The sequence below is a fragment of the Petaurus breviceps genome, unplaced genomic scaffold (assembly GCF_028583685.1).
Source record: "Petaurus breviceps papuanus isolate PSGF00001 unplaced genomic scaffold, PetGlider_PUasm1.0 91041, whole genome shotgun sequence".
Taxonomy (NCBI): domain Eukaryota; kingdom Metazoa; phylum Chordata; class Mammalia; order Diprotodontia; family Petauridae; genus Petaurus; species Petaurus breviceps.
The window spans coordinates 14,388,595-14,413,537 of record NW_027187400.1 but is presented as its reverse complement, the minus strand read 5'-3'; the positions used below and the strand labels follow the sequence as shown (position 1 = coordinate 14,413,537).

At 44.0% G+C, this 24,943-nt stretch overlaps 2 protein-coding genes across 5 annotated transcripts in view; both read right to left on the bottom strand.

Annotated features, from left to right (window-relative positions):
• LOC138154412 (aflatoxin B1 aldehyde reductase member 4-like) overlaps positions 1–24,943 on the bottom strand; it is a 351,006-nt gene that overhangs the window by 163,273 nt on the left and 162,790 nt on the right. The gene's annotated exons all lie outside the window — the stretch shown is intronic.
• Positions 1–24,943, bottom strand: part of CAPZB (capping actin protein of muscle Z-line subunit beta) — a 168,246-nt gene that overhangs the window by 89,785 nt on the left and 53,518 nt on the right. For all 4 annotated transcript variants that reach the window (XM_069079157.1, XM_069079160.1, XM_069079158.1 and 1 more), the window contains exon 2: positions 1,540–1,629. In XM_069079157.1, the coding sequence (XP_068935258.1) occupies positions 1,540–1,629 (90 nt within the window). The remainder of the gene's footprint in view (positions 1–1,539; positions 1,630–24,943) is intronic.

Below are 24,943 nucleotides of genomic sequence, written 5' to 3'. Positions count from 1 at the left end.
AGCCTCTTGGGCTTCAATTCCCAGGGGAGGCCAAGAAAGCCCTCGTGGAGGCTGTTCCTCAAACCAGATACTTCACCTGCTGATGCTGGGCACTGTCTCTGGCTGGCCCTCAAGCCTGGAGAGCTCTCCCTCCTCAGCCCCATTCTAGCTTCCTTCTGGTCCCAGCTAAAATCCTGCCGCCTACATGAAGTCGTTCCCAATCCCCCCTCAATCCCTACCTGTATGATGCCAAATAAATCCCAACTTTTCTGAGTTTCAATTTCCTGATTTATAAAAACAGGGACAATAGGCTTATGATATGTACCTTGTAACACTCCATTCCACCATATTGCCCTGCTTCAAAAAGTTAACAATGAGGACATTTCTAAGTGGCATCCCTAAACATCTCCCAAATATGCTCCCTTCTTTCTCCTCTGGCACTGCCCACCCTTAGTGCAGACCCCTCATCACCTAGATGATTACAATAGCTGCTGTGGGGGCACAGCCTGCTTCAAGTCTCCCCCCACCTCCAATCAGCCATAAAAGTGATAAAGAACAGAACCAACCAAATCACTCCCCACCCCCCAGTGTCTAAAATCTCCAGGAGCAAATATAAAATCCATGCTCGGCATTCCAAGTCCTTCCTAAGCTGGCTCCCCTCCCACTCCCCCACACAGTTTCCCATCCAGTGACACTGGGCTCCCTGCAGTGGCTCCAACAAGACAGTCTGCTTCCCTGGTTGTCCCTCATGCCTGGATTATTCTCCCTTTCTGGATTCTCTGGCTTCCTTCAAGGTCCAGCTAAAAGCTCACCCTCCACAGAAAGCTTTTCGCAGCCTCTCTCAATGCTAGTGCCTTCACCCTGCTGATTATTCCCAAATGATCCTGTGTACAGCTTATGTGTGCATCCTTTGCATGGTGTCTCCCCATTAGACAGGTGGCACCTTGAGGCCAGGGCCGTCTTTTGCCTCTCACTGTATCCCCAGCACTTAGCAGAGTACCTGGCACATCCTGGTCAGGGGTGGGAAACCTGTGGCGTTCTAGGTCCTTGGGTGTGGTCCAGTTTTGCAAAACCAAGCCTTTCATTATGGGCACTTGGATTCAGTCAAAGGGCCACACTCAGGGACCCTGGGGCCACAGGTTCCCCACCCCTGTCCCAGATGCTTAATAAATGTTAAAAGGATCGACTGCCTTGTAGTTGGCCTTGTGCCTTTAGCATTTCATCTGTGTGAGCGATGGGGGGAGTTTTCTCGCCTGGAGGAAGGCAAGAGTTTGTTTTGGACACACCAGATGCTCTATAACAGTGGATCCTAGCGCTGTGTTGCCAGGGAGGTGCTGGAGGCCCAGCCACAACAGCTGAGTAGGGAGTCTAAGCCTGACTGCTAGATCCCCCTGGGCCTCCATCTGGCAGAGGCTGCCAGAGCTCCCGCCAGGCCTGGTCACCTTCTCAGGTGTATTCCCTTCCACAAAGCCCCTTCTCCCCAGCCCCAAAATCTCTCCCCTGATCAGAGGCATGGCTCCTACCAAGGCACATGACACAGTTCTGAAGCCAGGCACTTACCAAGTCAATCAAGTCACTGAGGTTCTTCTCGATCTGCTGAGGAGGCAGGCGCCTCATCAAGTCCAAGGCACAATCCAGCTGTTGGTCACTCTGAAAAAGGAAAGAGAAGCAAATCAATATGAAGACAAACAACAACAGCAACAATGACAATAATAACACCTGATCCCTGAAATACCATAGCACCTCAGTAATACGACATACTCAAGGAATGAGCCTTGGGTTTTTTTTCCTATTATGAACTTAACAATCAACAAACACGAACATCTCGATACACAAAGAACAAAAAAGGTTATTTATGAAAAGTCCAAACTTCTGTTATACAGTTTTTTAAAGTGAATATTAAGCTCAAGATGCCAGTAATAAAATTATCCTGTTTTCTGAGACACCCCTTTTTTCAGACACAGTCAAGGAATTGATTTGTTTTTCTCAAGTGTTCAGCATGTTTTCCTAGTATGGAAAACAAAGTGGATGTATAATGCAGATGTGCACTTGGACATGTTAATTCACCGAGTTAGTACAAATACCCTGGAAGGGTGTCACAAATAGACAAGCTGACAAGCCCAGAACAGAATGACCAGAGGAATTACAGCTGAGAAACCATTCGGTTCTTTCAATGACCCAAGATGCTCATAAAAGCCCTTCTGTTTAGCACCTATATACTCACAGGGGGTGGGAGTGGATTAATAGAGCTGTGAATTAGGTAACATCAAGATAAAAAAGGTTCAAATTACAGGTGGTGCCCAGATTCACAGACAGATGCACAGAGGGCAGAGGAGTCGGCATATTACCAGGGTGGGCTCACACATCCATGGCATAAGAGGCAAAGCCAGTATTCAAATCTGGGTGACAATCAGCCCAGGATGATTCCCATTACACTACTCTATTCATTCCAAACCTCTTTACCTGAATGTGGTATCTGGAAAGCAGATTCCTCACTCTGTGAGAGCCTTCACAGGTATAGCACAAGCTCGGTCTCAGCAGTCAGGATTTCATGGGATCACGGACCATGACTCTGCTAAAAGGGCCCTAAGTGAGCACTCATCATGACACCATCTTCCACTGCCCCCATATTACAGATGAAGAAACTGGGCCTGACAGGTGTGAAACATTTTGCCCCATGTCATACAAGTGACATATGTGAGCTGTCACCATCTACAGAGCACTGCAATCCTGATGCCACCATGTCCTAGTTATATAACCTTGGGCATACCATGTAACTACTCCAAGGTCAGTTTCCCTGGGCTGCAAAATGGAGAGAGCTGACCTGCCTACCACACAGCGCTGTTAGGAGATGAAAGCAAACAACTATATAAATGTAATGTATTCATTCAAGTAAAATATTAGTTAAGCACCTGCTACAAGCAAAGCATTATACCAGAAGTGAAGAGATATAAAGCAGGTCTTGCCCTCAGGGTTTACAATCCAGTAAGTTTCCACACAAGTTTAACTTATTATTATTTCTATTTAAAAGACTCCCACCCCGACCCAGTCCATGGTCACTGGTCATTCATCTGCAGAACCAGGGGTACCACGTACACTATGCTACCAAAAAACCTTTCCAATCCAGTCTGGTGCCCAGGTATCAGGGACTAACACCCCCGATAACCTATTGTTGGCTTTCTAGCTCTCCTGAATTCCAGTAACTAGGAATTCCCTTGTTGTGCCAACGCGGATTAGCCAAGTGGATAGATTCATGCCTCCTGACGTTGGGTGGGACTACAGCATAGCTCCCAGCTCAACAGAACATAAAGTCTGCCAATACCTGTGTGCCCTGTGAAGTCCTTCCAGATCACAAGAGCTCCCCAATCAAGCTAGGCCTTCTCTTGCCCATAGAAAATTAAAGTAAGCCTAAATACTTCAAATTGATTCAAAGTCTTTAAGCTATGGTCAATTAATTTTTTCCCCATTATTTTTCCCCAAACTGAATGAAAGCAACCTGCCTGAGAATGTCTTATGAAAACCTTGCAAAATAAAGATGGGTCTGAAGTCTATAGGTTACTCTCAACCTGGTTTAGCTGATCTGTAAAGGCGGTTTAGTGGGCTGTGTCTGCTTCAGTCACTACAGCTTCTTGGAGCCCTGGGTGACCTCAGAGTGCCAGCTAACCACCAAAGGGGGATGAGACGCCTGAAAAGGGCTTGGCAAGCCCTCACACCAGAGGTACTGGTCCTCCCTGGACAGATACCTTGGATGGGCAGTGTAGACACATAAACAGAACCCAGAATTGAAGAGATGAATAATATGCTGGATTTTGGGAAACTTCCCAGTGCTTGCAGTTCTCTGCTGCAAAAGCCTGCTCCACATCCCCTGACTCAATGGTCAGCAAGTCAGAATATTCCTTGCTCCCTATGGTGCCTTTCTGATTCTCCCTCTGCTGTCGATCTCCTCTGAGATTCACTCTATCCAAATATATCAAATCAAGTCAACAAGCATTTATTAAGTGCTTATGATGAGCCAGAGTTCCAGGAGTGGGGAACCTGAGGCCTCAAGGTCACATGTGGCCTTCTGGGTCCTTGGGAGCAGCCTTTTGACCAAGTCCAAGTTTTACAGAACAAATCACTTTATTAAGAGGATTTGTTCTGTGAAGGACCATAGAAAGTCCACATCAGACACAAAGATATCTCAGAAGGAAGAGGCTAGCAGCAGAACTAACCCATAAGGCTCTGGTCTGGCTCATTCACACGTAAGCCCCACAGAAAGGTTAGCTATTCTCCATCCTCCAGAGAAAGATCTGGTTGGAACAATGGGAAGAGAGCTCAAGGAAGAAAGCCTTGGTCCATAAGGAAGCGGCTGGGTCTCCTGTGGAGGAGCCTACAAGGGCCATGGATGAGAGCTGCATGGCTGGGCAGAAGGATCAGTGTCCCCTTTGATGAATTCAGAGATACACGGGCATACAGGGACATTAGACCATCCCCCCCCCCCCCCAAGCTCTCCTGACCTAGGAATGGACAAGCCCTTTTCTCTGCTTAGAATGGCAGAGGCAAGAGTGGAATTTTCTCCAAAGCTCCAACATTAACTCCAACTATTCATAAAAGGAGTCCAGCTTGGCCTATATTAAGAGATAGAACTAATCTGTCATCTATCTACATACAAACAATTACTGTGCTCAAGGGATTAAAAAAAATTGTGTTCCCTTCTAGCACAGTCAAACAAGACCCTATTTTTCTTCTGATTTAAAGGCTTGCAAGCTAAGCCAATGCTTTCTTCATAGACAGGCAAAGGCAATCTTCTGCCATTCTTGGCTTTGTCTCAAATAAACCACATCTCAATTAATTCAGGAAATCTTACTACAGACTTCCATTTGCAGACCAGCCACCATCATCACCCTTTGAAACGTTCAATCTGTTTTCTGCCACGTGTTCAGGAACAAACTGTGCTCCAGGGCTATGCACTGAAGAACTCTCAGGCAAATCCCTAACCAACCCACGATGCTCATCTAGAGGTCGTATGGGGAAAACGGCACATTCTGGATTAATAATCATTGTTTGAAGTGTTTCTCCCACTGACTGATTGCGCTCCAGCTCTATCCCTGGAGAGAGCAACCATGATCATAACCATGCATGAAGAGAGATGTCTCAGCAAGTCCAAACACACAACATTCCCTTTGAATGACTCGCTGGGCCCATGGGAAGACTCAAAATCCCATTAAGTGGCCTGAGAGATGGTGGCAAAGGCACAATTCCTTTAACCTCTGGGGTCCCTCTGCTACAACTTCATCCTAGCTCACTAGCACTGAATCCCCTAGGCTAGGCTTACTCTGGTAGGGAGGGAGAGGAAAGGAACTTCTATCATTATGAAAAGGCACAGTGCATTACAGGGCACGCTTTTAAGAATCTCAAGTGAAGCTGCTGGAAGCAAGCTCCTCTAAGGGCTAAGAAACAGGGACCTTCCTCCACTCCCAGATGATAATCAAGTTAATTAAGAGGCAAAGGGAGAAGGGAAAGGGGTGCATGTACTTCCTTTCATCTTCCAACTGATTAGTAAGCCTACTTTTATTTTCTGTAATTTGTAAAAGTGTTCTCCCTGCCCTTTCTAATGTCCTCATACATTCTAAACATCCCTGCCTTCTTTTTTTTTTTTTTTTAAGCAATCAGGGTTAAGTAACTTGCTCAAGGTTACACGGCCAGTTATTATTTCTGGGTGTGGTGCTAAGTATCTGAGCCCAGATTTGATCCCAGGTCATCCTGACACTGAGGCCGGTGCCCTTACTCGCTGAGCCACCTGGCCGCCCCGCATCCCTGCCTTCTTAATAACAGAGGAACCAGGCATGTCAATAGATGGAAAAATATTATAATTTCATTTTGAAATAAAAAATGTTCATCTTAATATCTCAATTTTCCTTGATGTAATCGACTCTTTAAAAAATGCAGTTAACTGATGTAATTTTGAAGTATTTTTAATCAGCATTTTTCTTGATGACCTCATAAATGCCAGCATGGAAGCATGCTGTATTGTACAGAAGAGTTATGTGCCTGCTTTCACCTTTTTCAGTCTCCTTCTGGGCAGGCATGGCTGTCCCATCTCATTCCTCCCCCTGGGTTCCGCCTGACTCTATGCCAGCTTCCCCCACCATTGCTCTGTGCTCTCAAAGTAGATAACCCAGCCTACTTCTTAAGCACTGTGTGGTCCATACAGATGCCTAATTTTGAGAAGGAGCTACTAATAAGTTAACATTGTGCTAAGTTTTCATGGTTAAAAATACATTAAAAGTGGTCAATTTAATATTCAATAGAATTCTTATGTAAACTTATATAAGTTCATAATAAATGATTTTTTTTTAATGAGGGAAAAGGTTCTCAGAGCATCTTCTAATAGACAAGTATCTAGCTTTCCTGCAAGTTTAATGGTGTAGCTATTTGGGGAGTGGCAGTGGGGCTCAGAGGCCTTTTCTGGATTATTTTCAGGTTTATGGCTACAACACTACACAACAGTAGTATCAAATGCAAATAGAAATGGACTCCTGGGCCCATACTGACTTAGAAAACATCAAATTAACATTGGGTTGTACTACATTTTTATTTATTTTGTTAAAGTTTCCAATTACAGTCTAATTTGGTGGGCTTTCTGCTTTCCAAGGCTGAGGCATCCCCTGAGTCTAACAGCCAGATAAATGGGTTGTTACCATTTTTTTTTTTTATCCAACTGACACTTGATCATGTCCCCTACACTCTACTTAATTCACAACTATGTATTCAGCAACTTATGTTCGCTGGGTGCTGAGGCTACAAAGATGAAAAAAAGGCCCCATACTCTACGCATCTGCAGTACACATTACAAAACTCATTACCAATCCAGTAAAACATAAATTTTCAATCCTCTCCACAATCCAGCTCCCAATCTATCCTCTTCTGCCTTAGATTGGCCTACTCATTCTCTGTAACGGCCAAAAATTCTCTATCCTCATCCCCAGTTGTCATTATGATCCCTGCTACCTTCCCCCCCCGCCCCTTCATACAATCCAGTAGCTACAGCTGAAATGACACCCCCCCCATACCCATGTGAAGAAATCCCTCCCCCCTTCCTTTAAGACCCACCTCCTCCAGGAGGTTCTCCCTGAACTCTTTCCCACCTGAAAGAGAGCTTGCCTTCCTTAAATTTCCCTAGACTTCTCAGAATGCTGGTCTGAGTCAGGAACAGTTTAAACCTTGCCTCTGACACTTAGCAGCTGTGTGGTTTTGGACAAGTCCCTTAACTTCTTTGTCTCAGCTTCCACAACTATAAATGAGAATAAAAGCAGCTACTTCCCAGGGTTACAGTATCTGTAATAGCTCTCAAGCTCTTAACACAGGGCCTGGCACACAGAAGGTACTTAATAAATGCTTGTTTCCTACCCCCCTCCCCAAGTTTGGCCCAATTCAATTCTATATGAGGGACTAAGAATATATAGGCAAGAATGACCATTGACCCGGCTCTCAGAAAACTTATATCTGATTGAAACATTTAGTGATGGGTCTAAATGTTTTCTCTCCTGTTAATCTTTAAAAAAAAAAAAATTTGGAGGGGGGGAAGGCAGGGCAATTGGGGTTAAGTGACTTGCCCAAGGTCACATGGCTGGTAAGCATTAAGTGTCTGAGGCTGGATTTGAACTCAGGTCCTACTTACTCCAGGACCAGTGCTCTATTCACTTCGCCACCTAGCCACCCTTCTCCTATTAGTCTTAAGAGCAGATACAGGAAAGAACCTGCACACCAAAGGTGCCAAATAAATGCCTGCTTCATTCTGCCTGGAGGACTCTCAATGGCAGAATTTGCCCTCCCTGCCAATAAGAGGCTGAAACAAAATATCTGCTCTAGAATAGGGACTGTCCTGCATTCCCTTCTGGGTATCCAGGCTATCCAAAAACCAGGCCTAAAGGAGTGGTCATCACAGCTACAGACCTCGTTCTGCCTTTTTTTTTTTTAATGGGATTTCCTTGGCAATCTAAACAATGAGGCAGCAGGAGCTGTCATAGTCTCAGACCCACCCAGTAATTTCAGACCCACTCCAACAGCTCTGGGACCTTGGAGGAAGCCGTGCAGGATCATCATATCACACAGGGAGGGGACGGACCTCAGGTCATGGAGGCCAACCTCCTCATTTTACAGGAGCAAAGTGAAGCACAGAGGGTGAGTGATTTGCCACAGAGTGGCACAATTAATATATGGAAGAGCTGGGAAACTGTCAACCCCTGGAGTCCCTGCCACTCCCCTAGGCCCTCCCTGTCCAGTGCCTCAAGGCATCTGAGCCTAAAGATAGGAGCACTGTCCCAGAGCCTTCAAGTTAGAAGGCACTTCCTAACCAGGAGGCAGAATTCCACATGTCTCTCTTCTGAATATTTACTGCAGTGTAAAGCTTTTTTAGCACCTCCATACATGTAGGACCCATGGCAAATCCTAATTCTACCATCAATAGATTGTTTTCCCTTACACTGTTCTCTTCAGAAGTGAAAGAAATGAAATGAGTCACTCTTGGGTCAGAACTTTAGACACAGTTCTCAAGTTGTTTCAATCATGTCTGACTCTTCATGGCCCTCTTTGGGGTTTTCTTGGCAAAAATACTGGAGTGGTTTGCCATTTCCTTTTCCAGTTCATTTTACAGGTGGGGAAACTGAAGCAAACAGGGTAAAGTGACTTGACCACGGTCACACAGCTCATAAGTGTCTGAAGTGGGATCTGAACTCAGATCTTCCTGACTCCAGACCCAGTGTTTTATGCCACCTAGCTGCCCCACTTCAGACACTAAACGAGAACATTTAAAGGTTTTGCACATATCTGGCAATCCCAAGACTATTTCTTTTGGGCTATAGAACCTCACAGAAAGATCCATATGCTTTGATGAAATGCTTTCACACATATAGGGAGAGGAGTTGAGTTAACACTGCAAATGACACATGGAACAGAATTTCAGGTGATCCAACGCATGAAGCAATAGCTAAGATGCTGTATAACAGACATGAGACGTCAAAAGAGTCAGAACAAGGGAATCCGCTAAGAAGAAATTAAACTGGGATAAAGTCCTGTCCCTGAGGACAAGAAGCTAAGTGGCCAAGTAGGAGATGGGGGAGGCACTGCCAGGCAACCCCTCCCAGAGAAAGCTTCCCGGAGATGTCAGTGAACTACAAACTCAGGACACTGAGGATATGAATGAAGTCTGTCACTTTCCCTGAAGGGCCTTTCCCATGCCCTCCAACTGTCAGTGCCCACCGCACCTCATCCCCCCCCCCCATTCTGCATAAACTGTGTATATATTTTGCATAGCTCCATGTGTATGTATGTTGTTTCCTCCAGTAAAATGTAAGCTTTTTGAGGGCAGGGATTACTCCATAGGCTCATAGGACCCTAGATCTAGGACCTCAGAAGCCATTCAGAATACTCTTAAGATTTTACAGAATAAGAAACTGAGAGCCACAGGAGATTGAGTGATTTCCCCAGGTTCCCACAGTGAGGTCAACAGCAGAGATAGGAGCTGACCCAAGGCCCTGACTCCAAGGCCAGTCATCTCTCCCACTGTACCACAGTTCCAGAGGCTAGCACAGAGTAGGACACAATCCAAGTACTTAATAAATGCTTACTGAATAAACAGGGAAGTCCTTCTGATATCATCCTTTTTTGGTAGACAGGAAAGTTCCCTGGACACCTATCCTATGGCTGAGCAGAGCTGTATGATTTCCTATCATCTGCTCATTAACGTCCCACAGATGTCCTAGGCTACTTTTTCCTCTTTGGTCTGATGAACCAAATGATTTATCCCTCCACTTGGTTAAATGACAGCTAAATGTAAAAACTCAGGCACTCATGAGCAGCACATGCCAGCTCGATAACAACAAGCATCCTGAACTGGGAAGCTATAGGGAAGAGCCTGGAGGGCCTTTCCAGGCAAGAAAACTGGGAAATGGGAGGGTATGCCTCTGCAAGAAAACACCAACTTTCTCTCTTTTAAAATCATGGAAAAAGCTGATGTGGATTACGGTGGTGGCCCCTAGCCAACAAGGAGAGGGATGAGAGAGCATTTCTTCATATTTAAGAAGGCTTTATTCGATGAAACTTCTCCCTAAAAAGATGTACAAGGTGGATTAGACCAAGGATCTGCCATGTGGATGGGGAAGGACTGACCTCCTCCTGAGATGGCTTTCAAGAGTTTATATGTGTGGGTGTTGAGGAATGGAGCTATAATGGAAAGATCTTTGGGATCATTTTGCAGAAAGTGCAAATTAACAAATCTGAAAGAGAATAAGAAGGTTTAAATGATTTAGGATAAAATCAAGGCTCTATCAATGCAAATATTTCAGATGGAAAGGGGTAGCTCTCCTTTATGACATGAGTCCAAAGGAAGGTTTAAGGGCAGGGAAGTTCATACAAAACACAACATCACTGGGTCCATTTCTCTTCCAGGTTCCCTGGGTTCCCATTCAGGTGCCTGTAAATAGATAAACACAGGAGTCTCCACCTAGCAACCTTGTGCCTGGTCTAGCTCGTGTGTCCTCTCCCCCTCGAGGGGCACAGTATGCCACCACACACTGCCATGGAGGTGGGCCATCCAGTATAAAGTGTGCTGCACAAACCCCATCACACAACATACTTGGTCTTCAGGTAAAGGCCTCCAGTAAGAGGAAAGCCATTCCAGTTATCCCTGGACAGCGATTCCAATTTGGGCAAAAGCTTTACATGTTGGGGACCTTTTCTCTTACACTAGTCCTCTACATCACTAGTCCAGCACCCTCAGGCAAGAGATCAGAGACATTCACCTTGGAGGACAGAATACTTTCAAATGGGAAATGCCCTCATCGGAGCCCCGCTGGCCAGACTGGTATGGTGCGGCTTTGTTTGTTTCTGAATTTGTATTCCCTTAATTTCCTCCACCATCCACCCCTTGACTACCCTTACACTGTCAGTTTTGTAGCCTCATTTGTTGGTGTTTGGTTGTATCTGATTCTTCGTGATCCCATTTGGAGTTCTCTTGGCAAAGAGAGTAGTTTGCCATTTCCTTCTCCAGCTCATTTTTCAGGTAAGGAAACTGCGGCAAATAGAGTTAAATAACTTGCCCAGAGAAACAGTTGGTGTCTGAATCCAGATTTGAACTCAGGTCTTCCTGTCTCCAGATCCAGTATTGTAACCACACCAGACCCTGCCCATTCTACCTGAGCTGGCTTCAGCCATGATTCCCATTACAACCTCCAATAATTTCTCACCTGACCTATCCCACCTCGCTCCAGCTTTCTACTTCTGAAATCACAATTAAAGAGCACTGATATTGATACTGAAAAGAACATGTCAGTCTAATCCCCTACACCTCCCCTAATTAACTTTTTAAACCAGCACAGCCTTCCTAAGCCACCAAACTCCACTAAGGAACTTTGTCTTCCTTCATTAGAATATCAGCTCCAAGAGGGCAGGGATTTTCTCCACTTTTATATCTGAATCCCCAGGGCTCCACCATCACCACAAGGCTTTTCATTTGTTTCTCACAGGCAGAGTAAATGGGCCTCACCACAACTTTGCTCACTGCTCCTGGTTCTGCCTTCCTTCCTAGGATAGTTCTGCAAAAGCAGAAACCACCGACAAGGATTTATCTGCCAGAGTCCAAGACTCTAGCTTAAAAACATTTTAAAACTCTAGATCTGCCGCCTCTTTCCACTGTTTTAATATACGTGATTGGAGAATAAATTCAGTCTGGGTCAGTCTCCAGGACCCTGAGCTCTCAAATGCAAAATTATCAGAAAATCAATTTTACCCAAAAGTCAAATGGCAGTGGACCTCATTCTAAGGCCCTTTGCAAGAAGGCCAGCTGGTATTACAGATCCACAAATACCTACCTCCTTTACTTCTGATGGGTTACTGACCCAGAAAGCCTCAAAAAAGACAAGTGTTTACTTCCACAGCCCCACCTTGCCTGGAGCTCTCTATTCTACATCTATCTGGAACTAAAGGTCCCAAGCTCTAGCTGAGCTCTTCTCCTCAAGAAGTATGCTCTAGAGCACAAGATCAAGTGCACGCAGAGACAGAGACAGAGAGAGGAGAGAGAGAAGGGGAGAGACAGAGAAAAGAGAGAATACACCCATTCCTATACACAGCAAGTCAGGGGGTATTTGTCAAACATCGAACATGTGCCAGGCGCCATGCTAAGTTCTAGGGACACCAAGAAAGGCAAAAGACAGATACTGACCTCAAGGAGCTCAAAACCTAACAGGGGAGACAACATGGGGAATAAATTAACAGAGGAAAGACACAAGAATTCAGAGGGACTGGGAAAGTGGGAAGGAGGTGGGAGTTTTTTTTTGCTTTTTGGAAGGCAAGTGGGGTTAGGTGACTTGCCCAAGGTCACACAGCTAGTTTTTGTGTTAAGTGTCTGGAGGCCAGATTTGAACTCAGGACCTCCTGACTCCAGGGCCAGTGCTCTATTCACTGCACCACCTAGCTGCCCCAGGAGGTGGGATTTTAGCTGGGATCTGACAGAAGTCAGAGAAACTGGGAGGCAGAGATGGGGAGGGAGAACATCCCATAGATAGAGGACAACCAGAGGAAATTGCCAGAGCTGAAATGTGGAGGTGTAGAGTGTCTTGCTCAAGGAAAAGCAAGGATGACAGTGTCACTGGACCAAAGAATACATAATGGGGTGTGAAGTGTAAAAAGACTGGAAATGCGGTTGGGGGAAAGGGCTACATGACAAAGGTCTCTGAATACCAAACAGAATTTTCTATTTGATCCTGGAGGTGATGGAGAGCTACTAGAGTTCACGGAGTAGGAATATGACAGTCAGACTTGGACTTTAGGAAAATTACTGTAGGGGCTAAGTGAAGGATGGACTGGCAGGCAGACCCGACAGCAGGTTATTGGAATAATCCAGTCATGAAGTGATAAGAGCCTGCACCAAGATGGCACCAGGATCAGAGGAGAGAAGGGGACATAGTTGAGAGTTATAACACATGTAAAACTGAATGGCCTTAGCAACACATGGATAGGGAGGTGAAATGTGGGAAGGGACTGAAGATGATGGCCAGCTTGTGAGCCTGAGGGACTGGGAGGATGGTGGTGCCCTCTACCATAAAAGGGATTATGAAAGAGGAAGGCTTAGGGGGAAAGTTCAATTTTGGATGTTCTGAGTTTAAGATGTCTAGCTGAAGATGGCTGGAAGATGCGAAATGAGGGACTTCAAGTTAGCAGAGAGGTTAGGGCAGGGTAAGGTAGATTTAAGAATCATCAGCATAGCCACCTCCTTCAATTCATGTAAAAGGTGACTCTGAACAAACTTTGGAGCTACAGAACCCACAAAATGACACAGAGAAGCTAACCTCCTGCTGAAGACAGCCCGGCAGGCATGCAGGAAGCAGCCAGCACAGTGTATTGGTTGCCAAGCCCAGCCCCTCAAAAGCCCCAGGTTTTAGCCTCAGGGCAGCCACATCCAGCCCCTGGGCTGGAGGGACTTCACATCATCAGCAGCTGTGGCAGTTTCCAGAATTACCAATCCACACATACTAAAGACGAAGTGAGAGGTCAGTGCAGTGTGGACTTTGGGACCTGGGAGTTCAGGAGTGTGGTCGGCCTTTGCCCCCAGGGCAAGAAGTGACTGAGGTGCAGCAGCCATGCAGCCACCACCACGTGGCTACTTCAGAGCTCCTGGCCTGCAGATTGCAGGGGGACCAAGTGACCAAGAGGGGTAATAGCTCTCAATTTAACCTGCTTGGATCTGGATTGTGATCTAAGGTGGAGGTCCTGGGGTGCGTGACCAGTTTGCCAGAGAATGTGGAGGCTTCAGAAAAGGCACCCAACTAACAGTTCCAGCAGCTGAGAAAACCCCAGTGATTAGGACAAAACTCCCCACTCTGGTAGCAGAGTTCTACTGTAGCAAAAAGCTCAAAAGTCAAGTAATTGAGTGGCAACATGAGCAAATGAGGGAAGCAAGGCAAGCACAGTAATATGACTTTGGACTCCTTTTTTGGGGACAAAAAGGATCAAAGCATAGAACAGGAGGAAGACAGTGAAATCAGAACTCCTGCACCAGAAGCTTCCAAAAGAATAAGCTGCTTACAGGCCATAGAGAAGCTTAAGAAGGATTTTGAAAACCAAATAAGAGAAGTGGAGGAAAAATTGGGAAGACAAATGAGAATGATGCAAGAAAATTTCAAAATGAGAGTCAACAATCTGACTGAAGAAAACTACACCTTAAAAAACAGACTAACTCAAATGGCAAAAGAGACTCAAAAAGCCAGTGAGGAGAAGAATGCCTTAAAAAGTCGAATTTGCCAGATGGAAAAAGAATCTCAAAAGCTCACTGAAGAGAATCATTCCTTCAGAATTAGACCGGAATAAATGGAAGCTAGTGACTTTATGAGAAATCAAGATACTATTAAACAGATTCAAACATGAAAAAATAGAAGGCAATATGAAATATCTCATTGGAAAAACCACTGACCTGGAAAATAGATCCAGGAGAGATAATTAAAAAATTATTAGACTACCTGAAAGCCATGATCAAAAAAAGAACCTAGAAATCATCCTTCAAGAAATTCTCAAAGAAAACTGCCCTGATGTTTTAGAACCAGAGGGCAAAATAGAGGTTGAAAGAATCCACTGATCACCTACTGAAAAAGATCCCAAAAAGAAAATTCCTAGGAATATTATAGCCAGGTTCTAGACTTCTCAGATCAAGAAGAAAATATTACAAGCATCCAGAAAGAAACACTTTGAATACTGTGGAAACACTATCAGGATAACAAAGGACAGCAAATAACAAATAACTGGCAGCTTCTACACTGAGGGATCAAAGGACTTGGAATATGATATTCCAGAGGTCAGAGGAGCTGGGATTAAAACCAAGAATCACCTACCCAGCAAAACTGAGTATCATGTTTCAGGGGAAAATATGGTCATTCAATGGAATAGAGGACTTTCAAGCATTCTTGATGAAAAAACCAGAGTTGAGTAGAAAATCTGACATTCAGATACAATAAGCAAGAGAAGCTTGAGAAGGTAAACAGGGAAAAGAAATCACAAGGAACTTATCAAATTTGAATTATTTACATTCCTACATGGAGAAATGATCATTGTAACTGATGAAAGTTTTCTCAGTATGAGAACAGTAGAAGGGAATAGAAATGTGTATATTTATATGTCTATATAGGAGGGTATATGGGTGTATAAATACACATGTGAATGTGTGTATATATGTGTACAGGTATACACAGACAGAGGGCACAGAACCAGTTGAATAGGAAGGGATACTTAACATGTGAAATTAAGAGGTGAGAGAGAAATATAATGAGAGGAGATGGGGAGAGATAAGATAGAATGGGGTAAATTATCTCGTATAGAAGAGGCAAGGGAAAACTGTTACAACAGAGGGGAAGAACAGGAAGGCAAAAGGAAATGAGTCAACCTTATTCTCAATGAATTTGGATTAGGGAGGGAATGACATTCACACTAAATAGGGTATCTCACCCTACAGGGGAATAGGGGGATGGGGATGAGAGGGGGGATGATGGAAGGGAGGACAGGCTGTGGGGGAAGGGAAGTTGGAAGCACCTACTTTTGAAAAGGGACAGGATCAAAGTAGAGAATAGAACAAGTGGGGGGTGGGATAGGAGGGAGGGAAATACAGTCAGTCTTTCACAATATATCCACTATAAAAATGTTTTGCATAGCCACACACGTACAACCTATATTGAATTGCTTATCTTCCCAGTAAGAGTGGGTGACGAGGGAGGTAGGGAAGAATCTGGAATTCAAAGGTTTAAAATCAAATGTTTAAAAAATATATATTATCATTATTATTATTATTATTTTACATGTAACTGGGAAATAAGATACACAGGCACTGGGGCATAGAGATCCACTATGCCCTCCTGGAAAGTCGGAGGGGGGATGAGGGAAGATATAGGAGAGAGCAGACTAGGGGAGAGGATATCCTGTGGGACCGCTGTTTTAGGAGGGTGGGTAGGGGAAAAATGGGGAGGAAAATTGTAACTCAAAATCTTGTGGAAATGAATTATGTAAACTAAAACATAAAAAAAAGACTACAAATTTCACTTAAAAAAAATCATCAGCATAGATTTGATTTGATAATTAAATACGTGGGGGCTAATGAGATCACTGACTGAAACAGTATAGAGGGAAAAGAGAACAAAGTCCAGAACAGAGCCCTGCTGGACACTCATGGTTAGGGATGTTATCTGGATACGGATCTGGAAAAGACTGACAAAGAGCCATCAGAATAATAGGAAGAAAATCAAAAGAAAGCAAAAAATTAGAGAATATCAAGGAGAAGCTGACTGATAATGTCAAAGGTTGCAAGAAGGTCAAAAAGTGAGGACTGAGAAAAGGCCACTGGATTTGGTAGTTTGGAGATCACTGGGAGCTTTGGAGTAAACAATTCCAGTGGAATAATGAGGTTGGAAGCCAGACTGTTATGGTGTTAAGAAGAGAGGGAGAGAAGGGGTGGTACAAATTATAGTCAATTTTCTCAAGGATTTTTGCCACAAAGAGCATAAGAGATACAGGAAAGTACTCAGCAAAAGATGATCAAGGACATTTGAGGATGGAGGTAACATGGGTATGTTTGTAGGCAGAAGGAAAGGAGACAAGGAGAGACTGAAGACATGAGAGAGTGCAGATGCAAGGAGGGTCACTCTGTTAGAGATGGGTTGGAATAGGATCACCTGTGCAAGAAGAGGGATTTGCCTTGGCAAGGAGTAGGGCTACCTCTTCATCTAAGAGGAGTGAGGGAGGAGATGGTAGCAGAAAGTTATCTCAGTGGTAGGAGATGAATAAGACAAGAGAAGGAAAGAGGGGCTCTCAGTGAATGGCCTCTATTTCTTCTGTAAAATATATGAGACAAGGCTCTCAGCTGAGGGGATGAGGAGAAGTGGAGCCATGAGAGGTCTGAGGGGAAATGGAAAAGTTTGGAAGAGGTGCTATAGAAAGTGGGATAGTTGATAAGGGAGGTACAGAAAGATTGCCTAGCAGCACTGAAAACCCCATTTGGGTTATATAACATAAATTTGTAACAGACCCAGTCAGAACAGTTGCATATCCCATGTTTCCCCGATAATAAGACCTATCCCGAAAATAAGCCCTCCCCTTACTGTGTAAGATTCCTCTAAAATAAGCCCTATTGAGATTGCTACTGTAGTGAAGGTGATCCCCTGCGCTACACGGTACATTACGGTACCCTCTGTATGCACCCCCCCACCTGTGAAACACACGCCGCGCTCCGAGCTGCATCCAATCAGAGCTGCAGCAGTGAGCGCGTCATCCTGTTCTTTATTGAATTCATTATTGAATAAAGGTACATTTTTTTGTTCACATTTACCTGTTTATAAAATTGCTGTCAATGTTCATTAAAATAAGCCCTCCCCTGAAAATAAGCCCTCTAGTGTTTTTCTGTCCAAAAAAATAATAAGACAGTGTCTTATTATCGGGGAAACACGGTACATGTTTTTCTCCATCTTCGTTCAGCAGTGAAAGCAGTGGATGGTTGATCCAAGGGGTCCAAGGCTGAAGTTTGGCAAGAAATAAACTGGCAAAATAAGGGAGCCAGGGACTCAAGCGAAGCGTACAGTATAGAGTTGAGCTGGTTCACCAAGAGGCCAAGATGGGGAAGAGAGAGGGACGAGTACAGAGGTGACAGTCTTAGAGAGTCGAGGGACTGGAGGTCAAGGTGCGGCATGAGAAGGGAGAGGTGGAAAGCCTATAGATTATGGCTGGATAAGAGGATTTCAGAGGTCTTGAACACAGAGGTGGATTAGTGATACCATCTTTGTATATGAACAGCATCAGTTTTACTTTTGAAGTTATGTGATATTTTGAAGAACAGAAATATAGTTATTTCTGAAGATGGACACGTGGTGTAACAGATTACTATTGTGTATGTATAATATATATGTATAGCATACATATATATACACACAGTAAAGCACAGAAAAGTACTTTTTCATGGAACTTAAATTTTTTTTAAATGCTTTTTAATTCATTTATAGAATCTAGACTTAGAACAGAGCTTACCTAGAGATCAACGAAGCCCAGCATCGTTTAGAAGAGCATGAGGCCCAGAGTGTGGAAGTGACATTAGAAAACGAACAACTTTCAATAGGATCTAAAAATGGGTCCACTTTTCTAATAAATCATTTCATCTAGCCCCCTCATTTTAAAGAGGGGCACTAAGGCCCAGCGAGGGGAAATGATATGAATGAACTTTAAGAAATTAAGGGAAGGGCAAGGCTAGGTAGCACAGTGAACAGAGCGCACTCGAGCTGGAGTCAGAAGGACCTGAGTTCAAATACACCCTCAGACACTTAGTACTTACTAGCTGTGTGACCTTGGGCAAGTCACTTAACCCCAATTACCCTGGTTTACCCCCTCCAAATGGAAAGAAAAGTGGATACCCAAATAGGATCAAATAGAAACTCCTTCTTCTGGAAGTTCAAACTTTTTGTTACTTGGTCCCTTCCTACTTTGCCACTCTTCTTATACTTTACTCCCCTCCATGTATTATTTTTTTGGAGGCAACTGGGGTTAAGTGACTTGCCCAGAGTCACAAAGCTCATTAAGTATCAAGTGTCTGGCCAAATTTGAATTCTGGTCCTCCTGACTCCAGGGCTGCCCCACCTCCACTACTTTTGAGATACAGGTACACTGGTATATTTCCAGTTCCTCAAATGTTATTACGTCTCCACCACCTGTCTCCTGGAATGAAGGGAACAAAGTGTTTATCAAGCACTTCCTGTGCCCTTTCCCTCCTGTCAGTCCCTTGTGCCACCTTCATCTCCATCTTGTGGTCTCCCTAGCTCTCTTTAAAGCTCATTCCAAAGCCCCCATTCTGTAGGAGGTCTTTCTCAGTCACTCCCGGCGATTAATGACTCCACCTTCAGATTATCTTCCATCTACTCTGCATAGATCTTGTATGTATGTGGTTATTTGTATATTGTCTCTCCCATTAGAACGTACACTCCTTGAGGGCAGGGACAATTTTTTTTCTTTCTTTTTACCCCCATCTCTTAGCCCAGGTATGCTTGGTGACAGATGTAGAAATCCAGTGAAAGAAATCAGCCAACAGCTTGGAGTAACAGAAGGGCCTGTTTTGTTAGCTTCTTTTCTTTGACAAAGAGGTGAGTTTCAATTCACTTTTCCCTTGCAACCTTGGAATCCCAAGAGAAAGATGATGGTATTTAGATGGCTTCTGAATGCTCAGCTCTCCAAACTTACACCAGATGAGAAATACACCATCCAAGTCTTGTTTTTAACCTCCCACTGCCCCTTATGTCAGGAAAGGGTGCTGGCACGTGGGCTACAAGGTCCTGATCCTCACTGAAGGATTGTGGGAACACTTACAGAAACCCTCGTTCCGTCTTGCCAGCTGGAATCACTGCTTAAGAAGAGGCTGGAAAACTAGAGCATTGGACAGAGGGCAAGGAAGCAGATGTAGAGCATTCTCATCAAAGTTATGCTTCCTATGACTCTAAGAAATGCACTTCTTACAGAAGCAGCTTGGAGAAAGTAGCCCTTTAAATGGTGCATTTGTAAAACCCATGGAATAACCAGAGAGCTGAATGAATGAAGGAGAGGAGAGATGGAAGTGGTCACTGGCCCACCCAAGACATACTGGGTTCGTCTGATATGCTCATTCTCTAGAAAAAGAAGGAAATCAGATCATAGGGTTTAGAGGTCCTGGACTCCAAACCTAGTGTTCTTTCTATGCTGCCCCATGTCCCTCTTATAAAAACATACAGGCAACATTTCCATTCCTCAATACAGCACATAGCCCACAAAGTAAAAATAATGCCCCACCATCAGCAGGTCATGTAAAACTCCGATCAAAGCCGAGCAATTCTCTGCTTGATGCCACTCCCTTTATCATCAATGGCATACAAGCCCGAAATAGTAGGTGGGGTGTGAAACACAAATAAAGAACACACCATTTCTCTCCCCTTTTGGCCCTGGCCTCTCTCGGAAGGCTCTTCACACCTGCCCCTCCTGCATTAAGACCCAGTTGTAACCTTCCCCCTTGGGTGACTGGGACCATCTGTCAGCCCAGCCCACTCCATCTCCCACTGTGGTGGCCAATGAGATCTGACTGAAATCTTTTCTTTGCCCCTGGAAATCTCAAAGAAAGTGTGTTAAGCTTCCTCATGTGCATTAAAATGCACCCACAGTAAGGTGAAAGGCAGAGTGGTGTTGCGAAGGGAGTGCTGGACTTGGAGCTTCCTAACTCTCTGACACTTAACCTCTCGGAAGCTTGGACTTGAGGACCTTCCAGCTCTAAATCTATTATGACCCTAAGAAAGAGTTACTGTTTTTTAGCATCATGAGCCCATCTGCCTCTTTTAAGTCCTGAAACAGTTAAAACAGACGAGGACAGTCATCAGACCTGGAAGAGGTCTTCAAAATCACCTAGCCCAACCTTCTCTTCTAGATAGAAAACTGAGGCCCTGAGAGGGGGACTGAACTTTCTTTGGAAACCATGGCAAAAAGACCTCCACTAATACCTCCTTCCTCTTGGCATGGAAGTAACTTTGGTTCTTGAAAGCAAAGAGCAAAAGAACCCAACCTCTGGTTCTCCCAGGCTAGAAAGACTTCAAGTAGAGGCCAGGGCAAGAGACTCTGTGCTGCCTGACATCTAGAGGCCAAACAGCCTGAGTTCAGAGAAGTTCAATACTAGAGGAGGAGTCACAATTTTGGGAAGGTTTTCATACATAGCAATTTAAAAAAAAATCTCAACTAGGATGGAAAGAGGATGGTATCTTTGCTAGTGAATGGAGCAATGCCCAAATCACAGATCTGCTGGTTTTCAGGGGCCTCAGAGGCCCCTAATCCAAAGGTTCTTAACAGAAGATCCCCTCTGAGACATCGAGCCACCATCTCCCAAATCTGCTCCTCCACAACTCCCTAAATACTCCTAGACTGGCCTGCTGAGCCTGAGCAGGACAATACCTCTTGGGAATAACAGCCTCCCAGATCTGAAGACAGCTTCATGTGCACCCCCTTCCCAATCTCCTTCAGGTTAAGTTTCTTAGTTCTTTAAAATAATAGCTAATAATAATAATGAAAACCAACATTTTCATAGTGCTTATCATGTCCCAGACACCGTGCAAAGTGCTTTACGATGATCTCATTTGATCCTCACAACAAACCTAGCATCTATGTGATATAAATGAAGAAAATGAGGCAAACTGAGGTTAAGTTAGGGTCACTTGCCCAGGGTCACCCAGCTAATGAGTGTCTGAGGTGAGATCGGACTGCAGACCCAGCACTCTACCACACTGCCCAGCTGCCCCACATGGCATCTCTCTAATAACCCTCTCCATCTGGACACTCTCCAGTTTGTCACTGAAATCCAAGTTCCTCAAAGAGCACAGAAATAAAGATAAATAAAGATTTGTGCCTCAATTTCCCCATATGTAAAGTGAAAGAGTTGGCCCCAGAACTAAAATGGGTATAACATACCTGCCTTTGTAAACTATAAACCATAAATGGGGAGAAGTTCCATAGATGGGAGTCATTATTTCCTTTTTTTTCTTTTCTTTCTTTTGGGATGAGTCATTATTTTCACAGATAATACAAATCAAATCTTTAGCCAGGTTCTAGTTTAAGACATCTGAATTTCAGAATAAAGAAGTTTCACTGTTTAAGAATTTTTAAGGATTAGAAATACAAGACAGGGAAGGGAAGTTTCAACAACAGGTTGTTCTGACAAAGATTTGGGGGTTTTAGTAGACTGAAAGCTCAATTAGGAGTAAGCACATGGCTAATATTGAAATATGTTTTGCATGACTTCACATGTATAACCTACATCAAATTACTTGCCTTCTCAAGGAGAGGGGCATGGAAGGACAAGAAGGGAGACAATTTGGCATTCAAAAAATTTTAAAAAGAACATTAAAATTTTTTTTCATGTAATTGGAAATACTAATGAAATAAATAAAAATATATTTTTAAAAAGAGGAGTAAGCAGTGGAATCAGAATAGGGAATGGACCTGCAGTTTCAACTGTACCAGGTATTTCCAGGAGAGAAAACTCCCTTCTCTCTACCTTAGAGCCTAAGAGAAGCCAGCAAAGATAATGTAATCTTGGGCTGCATTAAGACAGGCTGAGCTTCTGGGAATGGAGAGGTCTCACTGTAGTCTGCCCTCAACAAGCAGACCTCATCTGAAAAACTGGGTGCAGTTCTGGGCATTTAATAAGGAGACTGAGAAGCTCCAAGGTGTCCAGAAGAGGTCAAGCAACAGGCTAACAGTCCCCGAGTCTGTGTCATAGAAGGAGCAGATGAAGGAAGATTTCACTTCAAGAAGAAAAGTCTCAGGGAGGATACAGGATAACTGTGTTCCAAGACATGAAGGACTGTCCTATGGTGGAGGGATTCAGTTTGATCTCTGACACAGAGGGCAGGACCCAGGGGCAACTGACCAAAGTGAAGGTACCAATTTAGGTTGATGCCTGGAAAAACTCCAATCCAGAGGTGGCGAATTCCCCTTCTCTGGGAGTTGCTTTCAAGCAGGGGCTGGATGAGTATCCACTGGGGTTTTAGAGATAGTGGGGAGTCCTTCTGAATATGTTTGAATTAAATGGCTACCAAGACCCTTCTTCCAGATCACAAATTCTAGAAAATGTGAGATTAAGGCAGGAGGGAGAGAGAATGAGTGTTCTCCTCCCAGGTCTGCGCGTGCTCGTGCACGTGCGCGCGTGCATGCACACACACACACACACACACACACACAGTTTGACTCTATAAACAGAGCTCCAGGAATCTTTACTATAAAATTCTCTCCCCCCCACCCTTTCACCTTAGGATAGTATCTGAAGACCCATATTCCCCTTCAAATGGTAGGGCCTACATGCAGAAACCCAACGGGATGCCTCCTTTAGGCCGAAGCCCTAGGAGGCTGTGGGGCCTTAATGAGTTTCGTGTTTCCCTGACATTACAGCATTTTCACACACTTGCACCAAGTCCAAGAAAGCACTCCTAAGGGAAGAGCAGAAGGAAACATGAAATGAACTTCTGGGGCAATCTGGTTGCTTTGAAGGACTAAGAAAACACAGGGACCTCAAAAAGCCAAATGGCCAAAAGCAATTTGAGCTCAGAATGTGACTCTCCTGTGCCATTTCCTGTAAGGATGCCCTGCCTGTTGGAATCTCCAATTACAGAGTTTGTTTCCTTTCAAAGAGAGCTTCATTTTCTCTGGCTCTAGACTTTGGCTGCCTTTGCCTTCACTGGCTTCTACCTGTTACAAGCCTACAGCTTTTCTGTATTACAAGAACCAAGGCAACTAATTGGTTAAGTAACTTATCTTTCCACTAGCTGGCAGCTAGGTGGCATAGTGGAGAGTGTGTTGGGCCTGGAGTCTGGAAGACCTGAATTCAAATACCACCTTAGATGCTTCCTAGCTTTGTATAACCTAGGCAAGTCACAATCTTTCTCAGTCACAGTCTCTCCATGTGAAAAATGAAGACAATAATGGAACCTATACTTCAACTCAAAGGGCTGTTGTGAGGATCGAACAATACTAACATCTACAAAGCATTATGCTAAATTTAAATCACGTTTGTACAACTTGCAGCCCCTGAGCCTGCAGAAAAATGTAGAGGAAAACATCCTTTGAATGTAAAGGAAATCCTCTGGTATGTGGTAAGCAGCCTGAGGGCCGCAATTGTGCAGGCCTGGCTTAAATGCAGTTATTATTAGCTGCTTCTGTAAAATATGGACAACATGAATTATTTCAAGACAAGAAATTAAAATTTTTTTTTTCAGCAAAAAGGGAGGGAAAGATATTTTCTAGTAGTTATAACAACTAATCTCTATCTCACAGAACTGAGAGCTCGAAAGGACCCCAGAGGTCAATCAATGAACCTCAGTGGGCCTCAATTTCTTGTTAAATGAAGGAATTAAACAAGATGAACTGGAAGGAACCCACCCAGGTCTAAATCTGTGATTTTAGGATCTAATCTTTTATTTTAAGGGAGGAAAGTGAGGCTTAGAGAGGTATGACTTGCCTAAAGGACACATAGCTAGTAAAGAATACAGCCAGGATTCAGACTCACATCCTCTTAATTCTAAAGCCAACCCAGATCCTTTCACTACATCTCAGAATTTCATTGATCTGATGAGTTTGGGATTTTTTGATCTGTTTTTTCCCTAACACCTAAGACCTAAGGCAGACTTGTACTAATAATAATCATCTGGAGTCCAGACTTTGAGACATGTAAGTGTCAGTGAGCATCTCTTGAAAAATCTTTTAAGAAAATCCCTTGTCTTCCAAAGCGAACAGAACCAAGCCGAGTGGTGTTGGTCCATGTCACGGTAAGTTTAATAGATACTTTTTAAAATGTTCCTTCCCTTGTCTGGGAGACTGGGCTATCCTGGAATCCTCTTCTAGTCTCAACTCTGCCACTAAGTAGTTGTGAGTCCTTTGGACAATCACTTCCCTCCTGACCCTCCATTTCTTCTGTAAACTAAGAGAGAGTGACTAAACCTTCCCCAGGTATAGCGTCGCCCTCTCCCAACTGCTATGTGTTTATTTTGGATATATCCAGTATTTATTGATGTGTGAACAAGCTGTGTGTTTCTAGTGAATGATTGAGGGCAAGGTCTTTCTCACTTCTGCAGAATTTCTATCCCTAATGTTTGCTAGCACAAGCAATAGGCACTTTATAAATGCTTTTTTTTAATATTCTTCTTTTCACCTGGCTCCTTTTGCATACCACCAGAGTAGGTCTGTTCATAGCAATCGCCAGAAAAAACATTCCAGCCTGAGGCTCACTTCTGGCAATTTTGGGGAAGAGGGTAGAGAGAGACGGGGAGGGGTAGGTCAGCGCCATTCTGCACATGAACTAGAGATGCACTTGTGCTCACAAGCCGTTAATAAAATTCAAATTCAGCTTCTGCTCTCCCTTCAAAGAAATATGCAGAGGGAAAGAAAAGGAGGCATCAGCTGAGGTTCA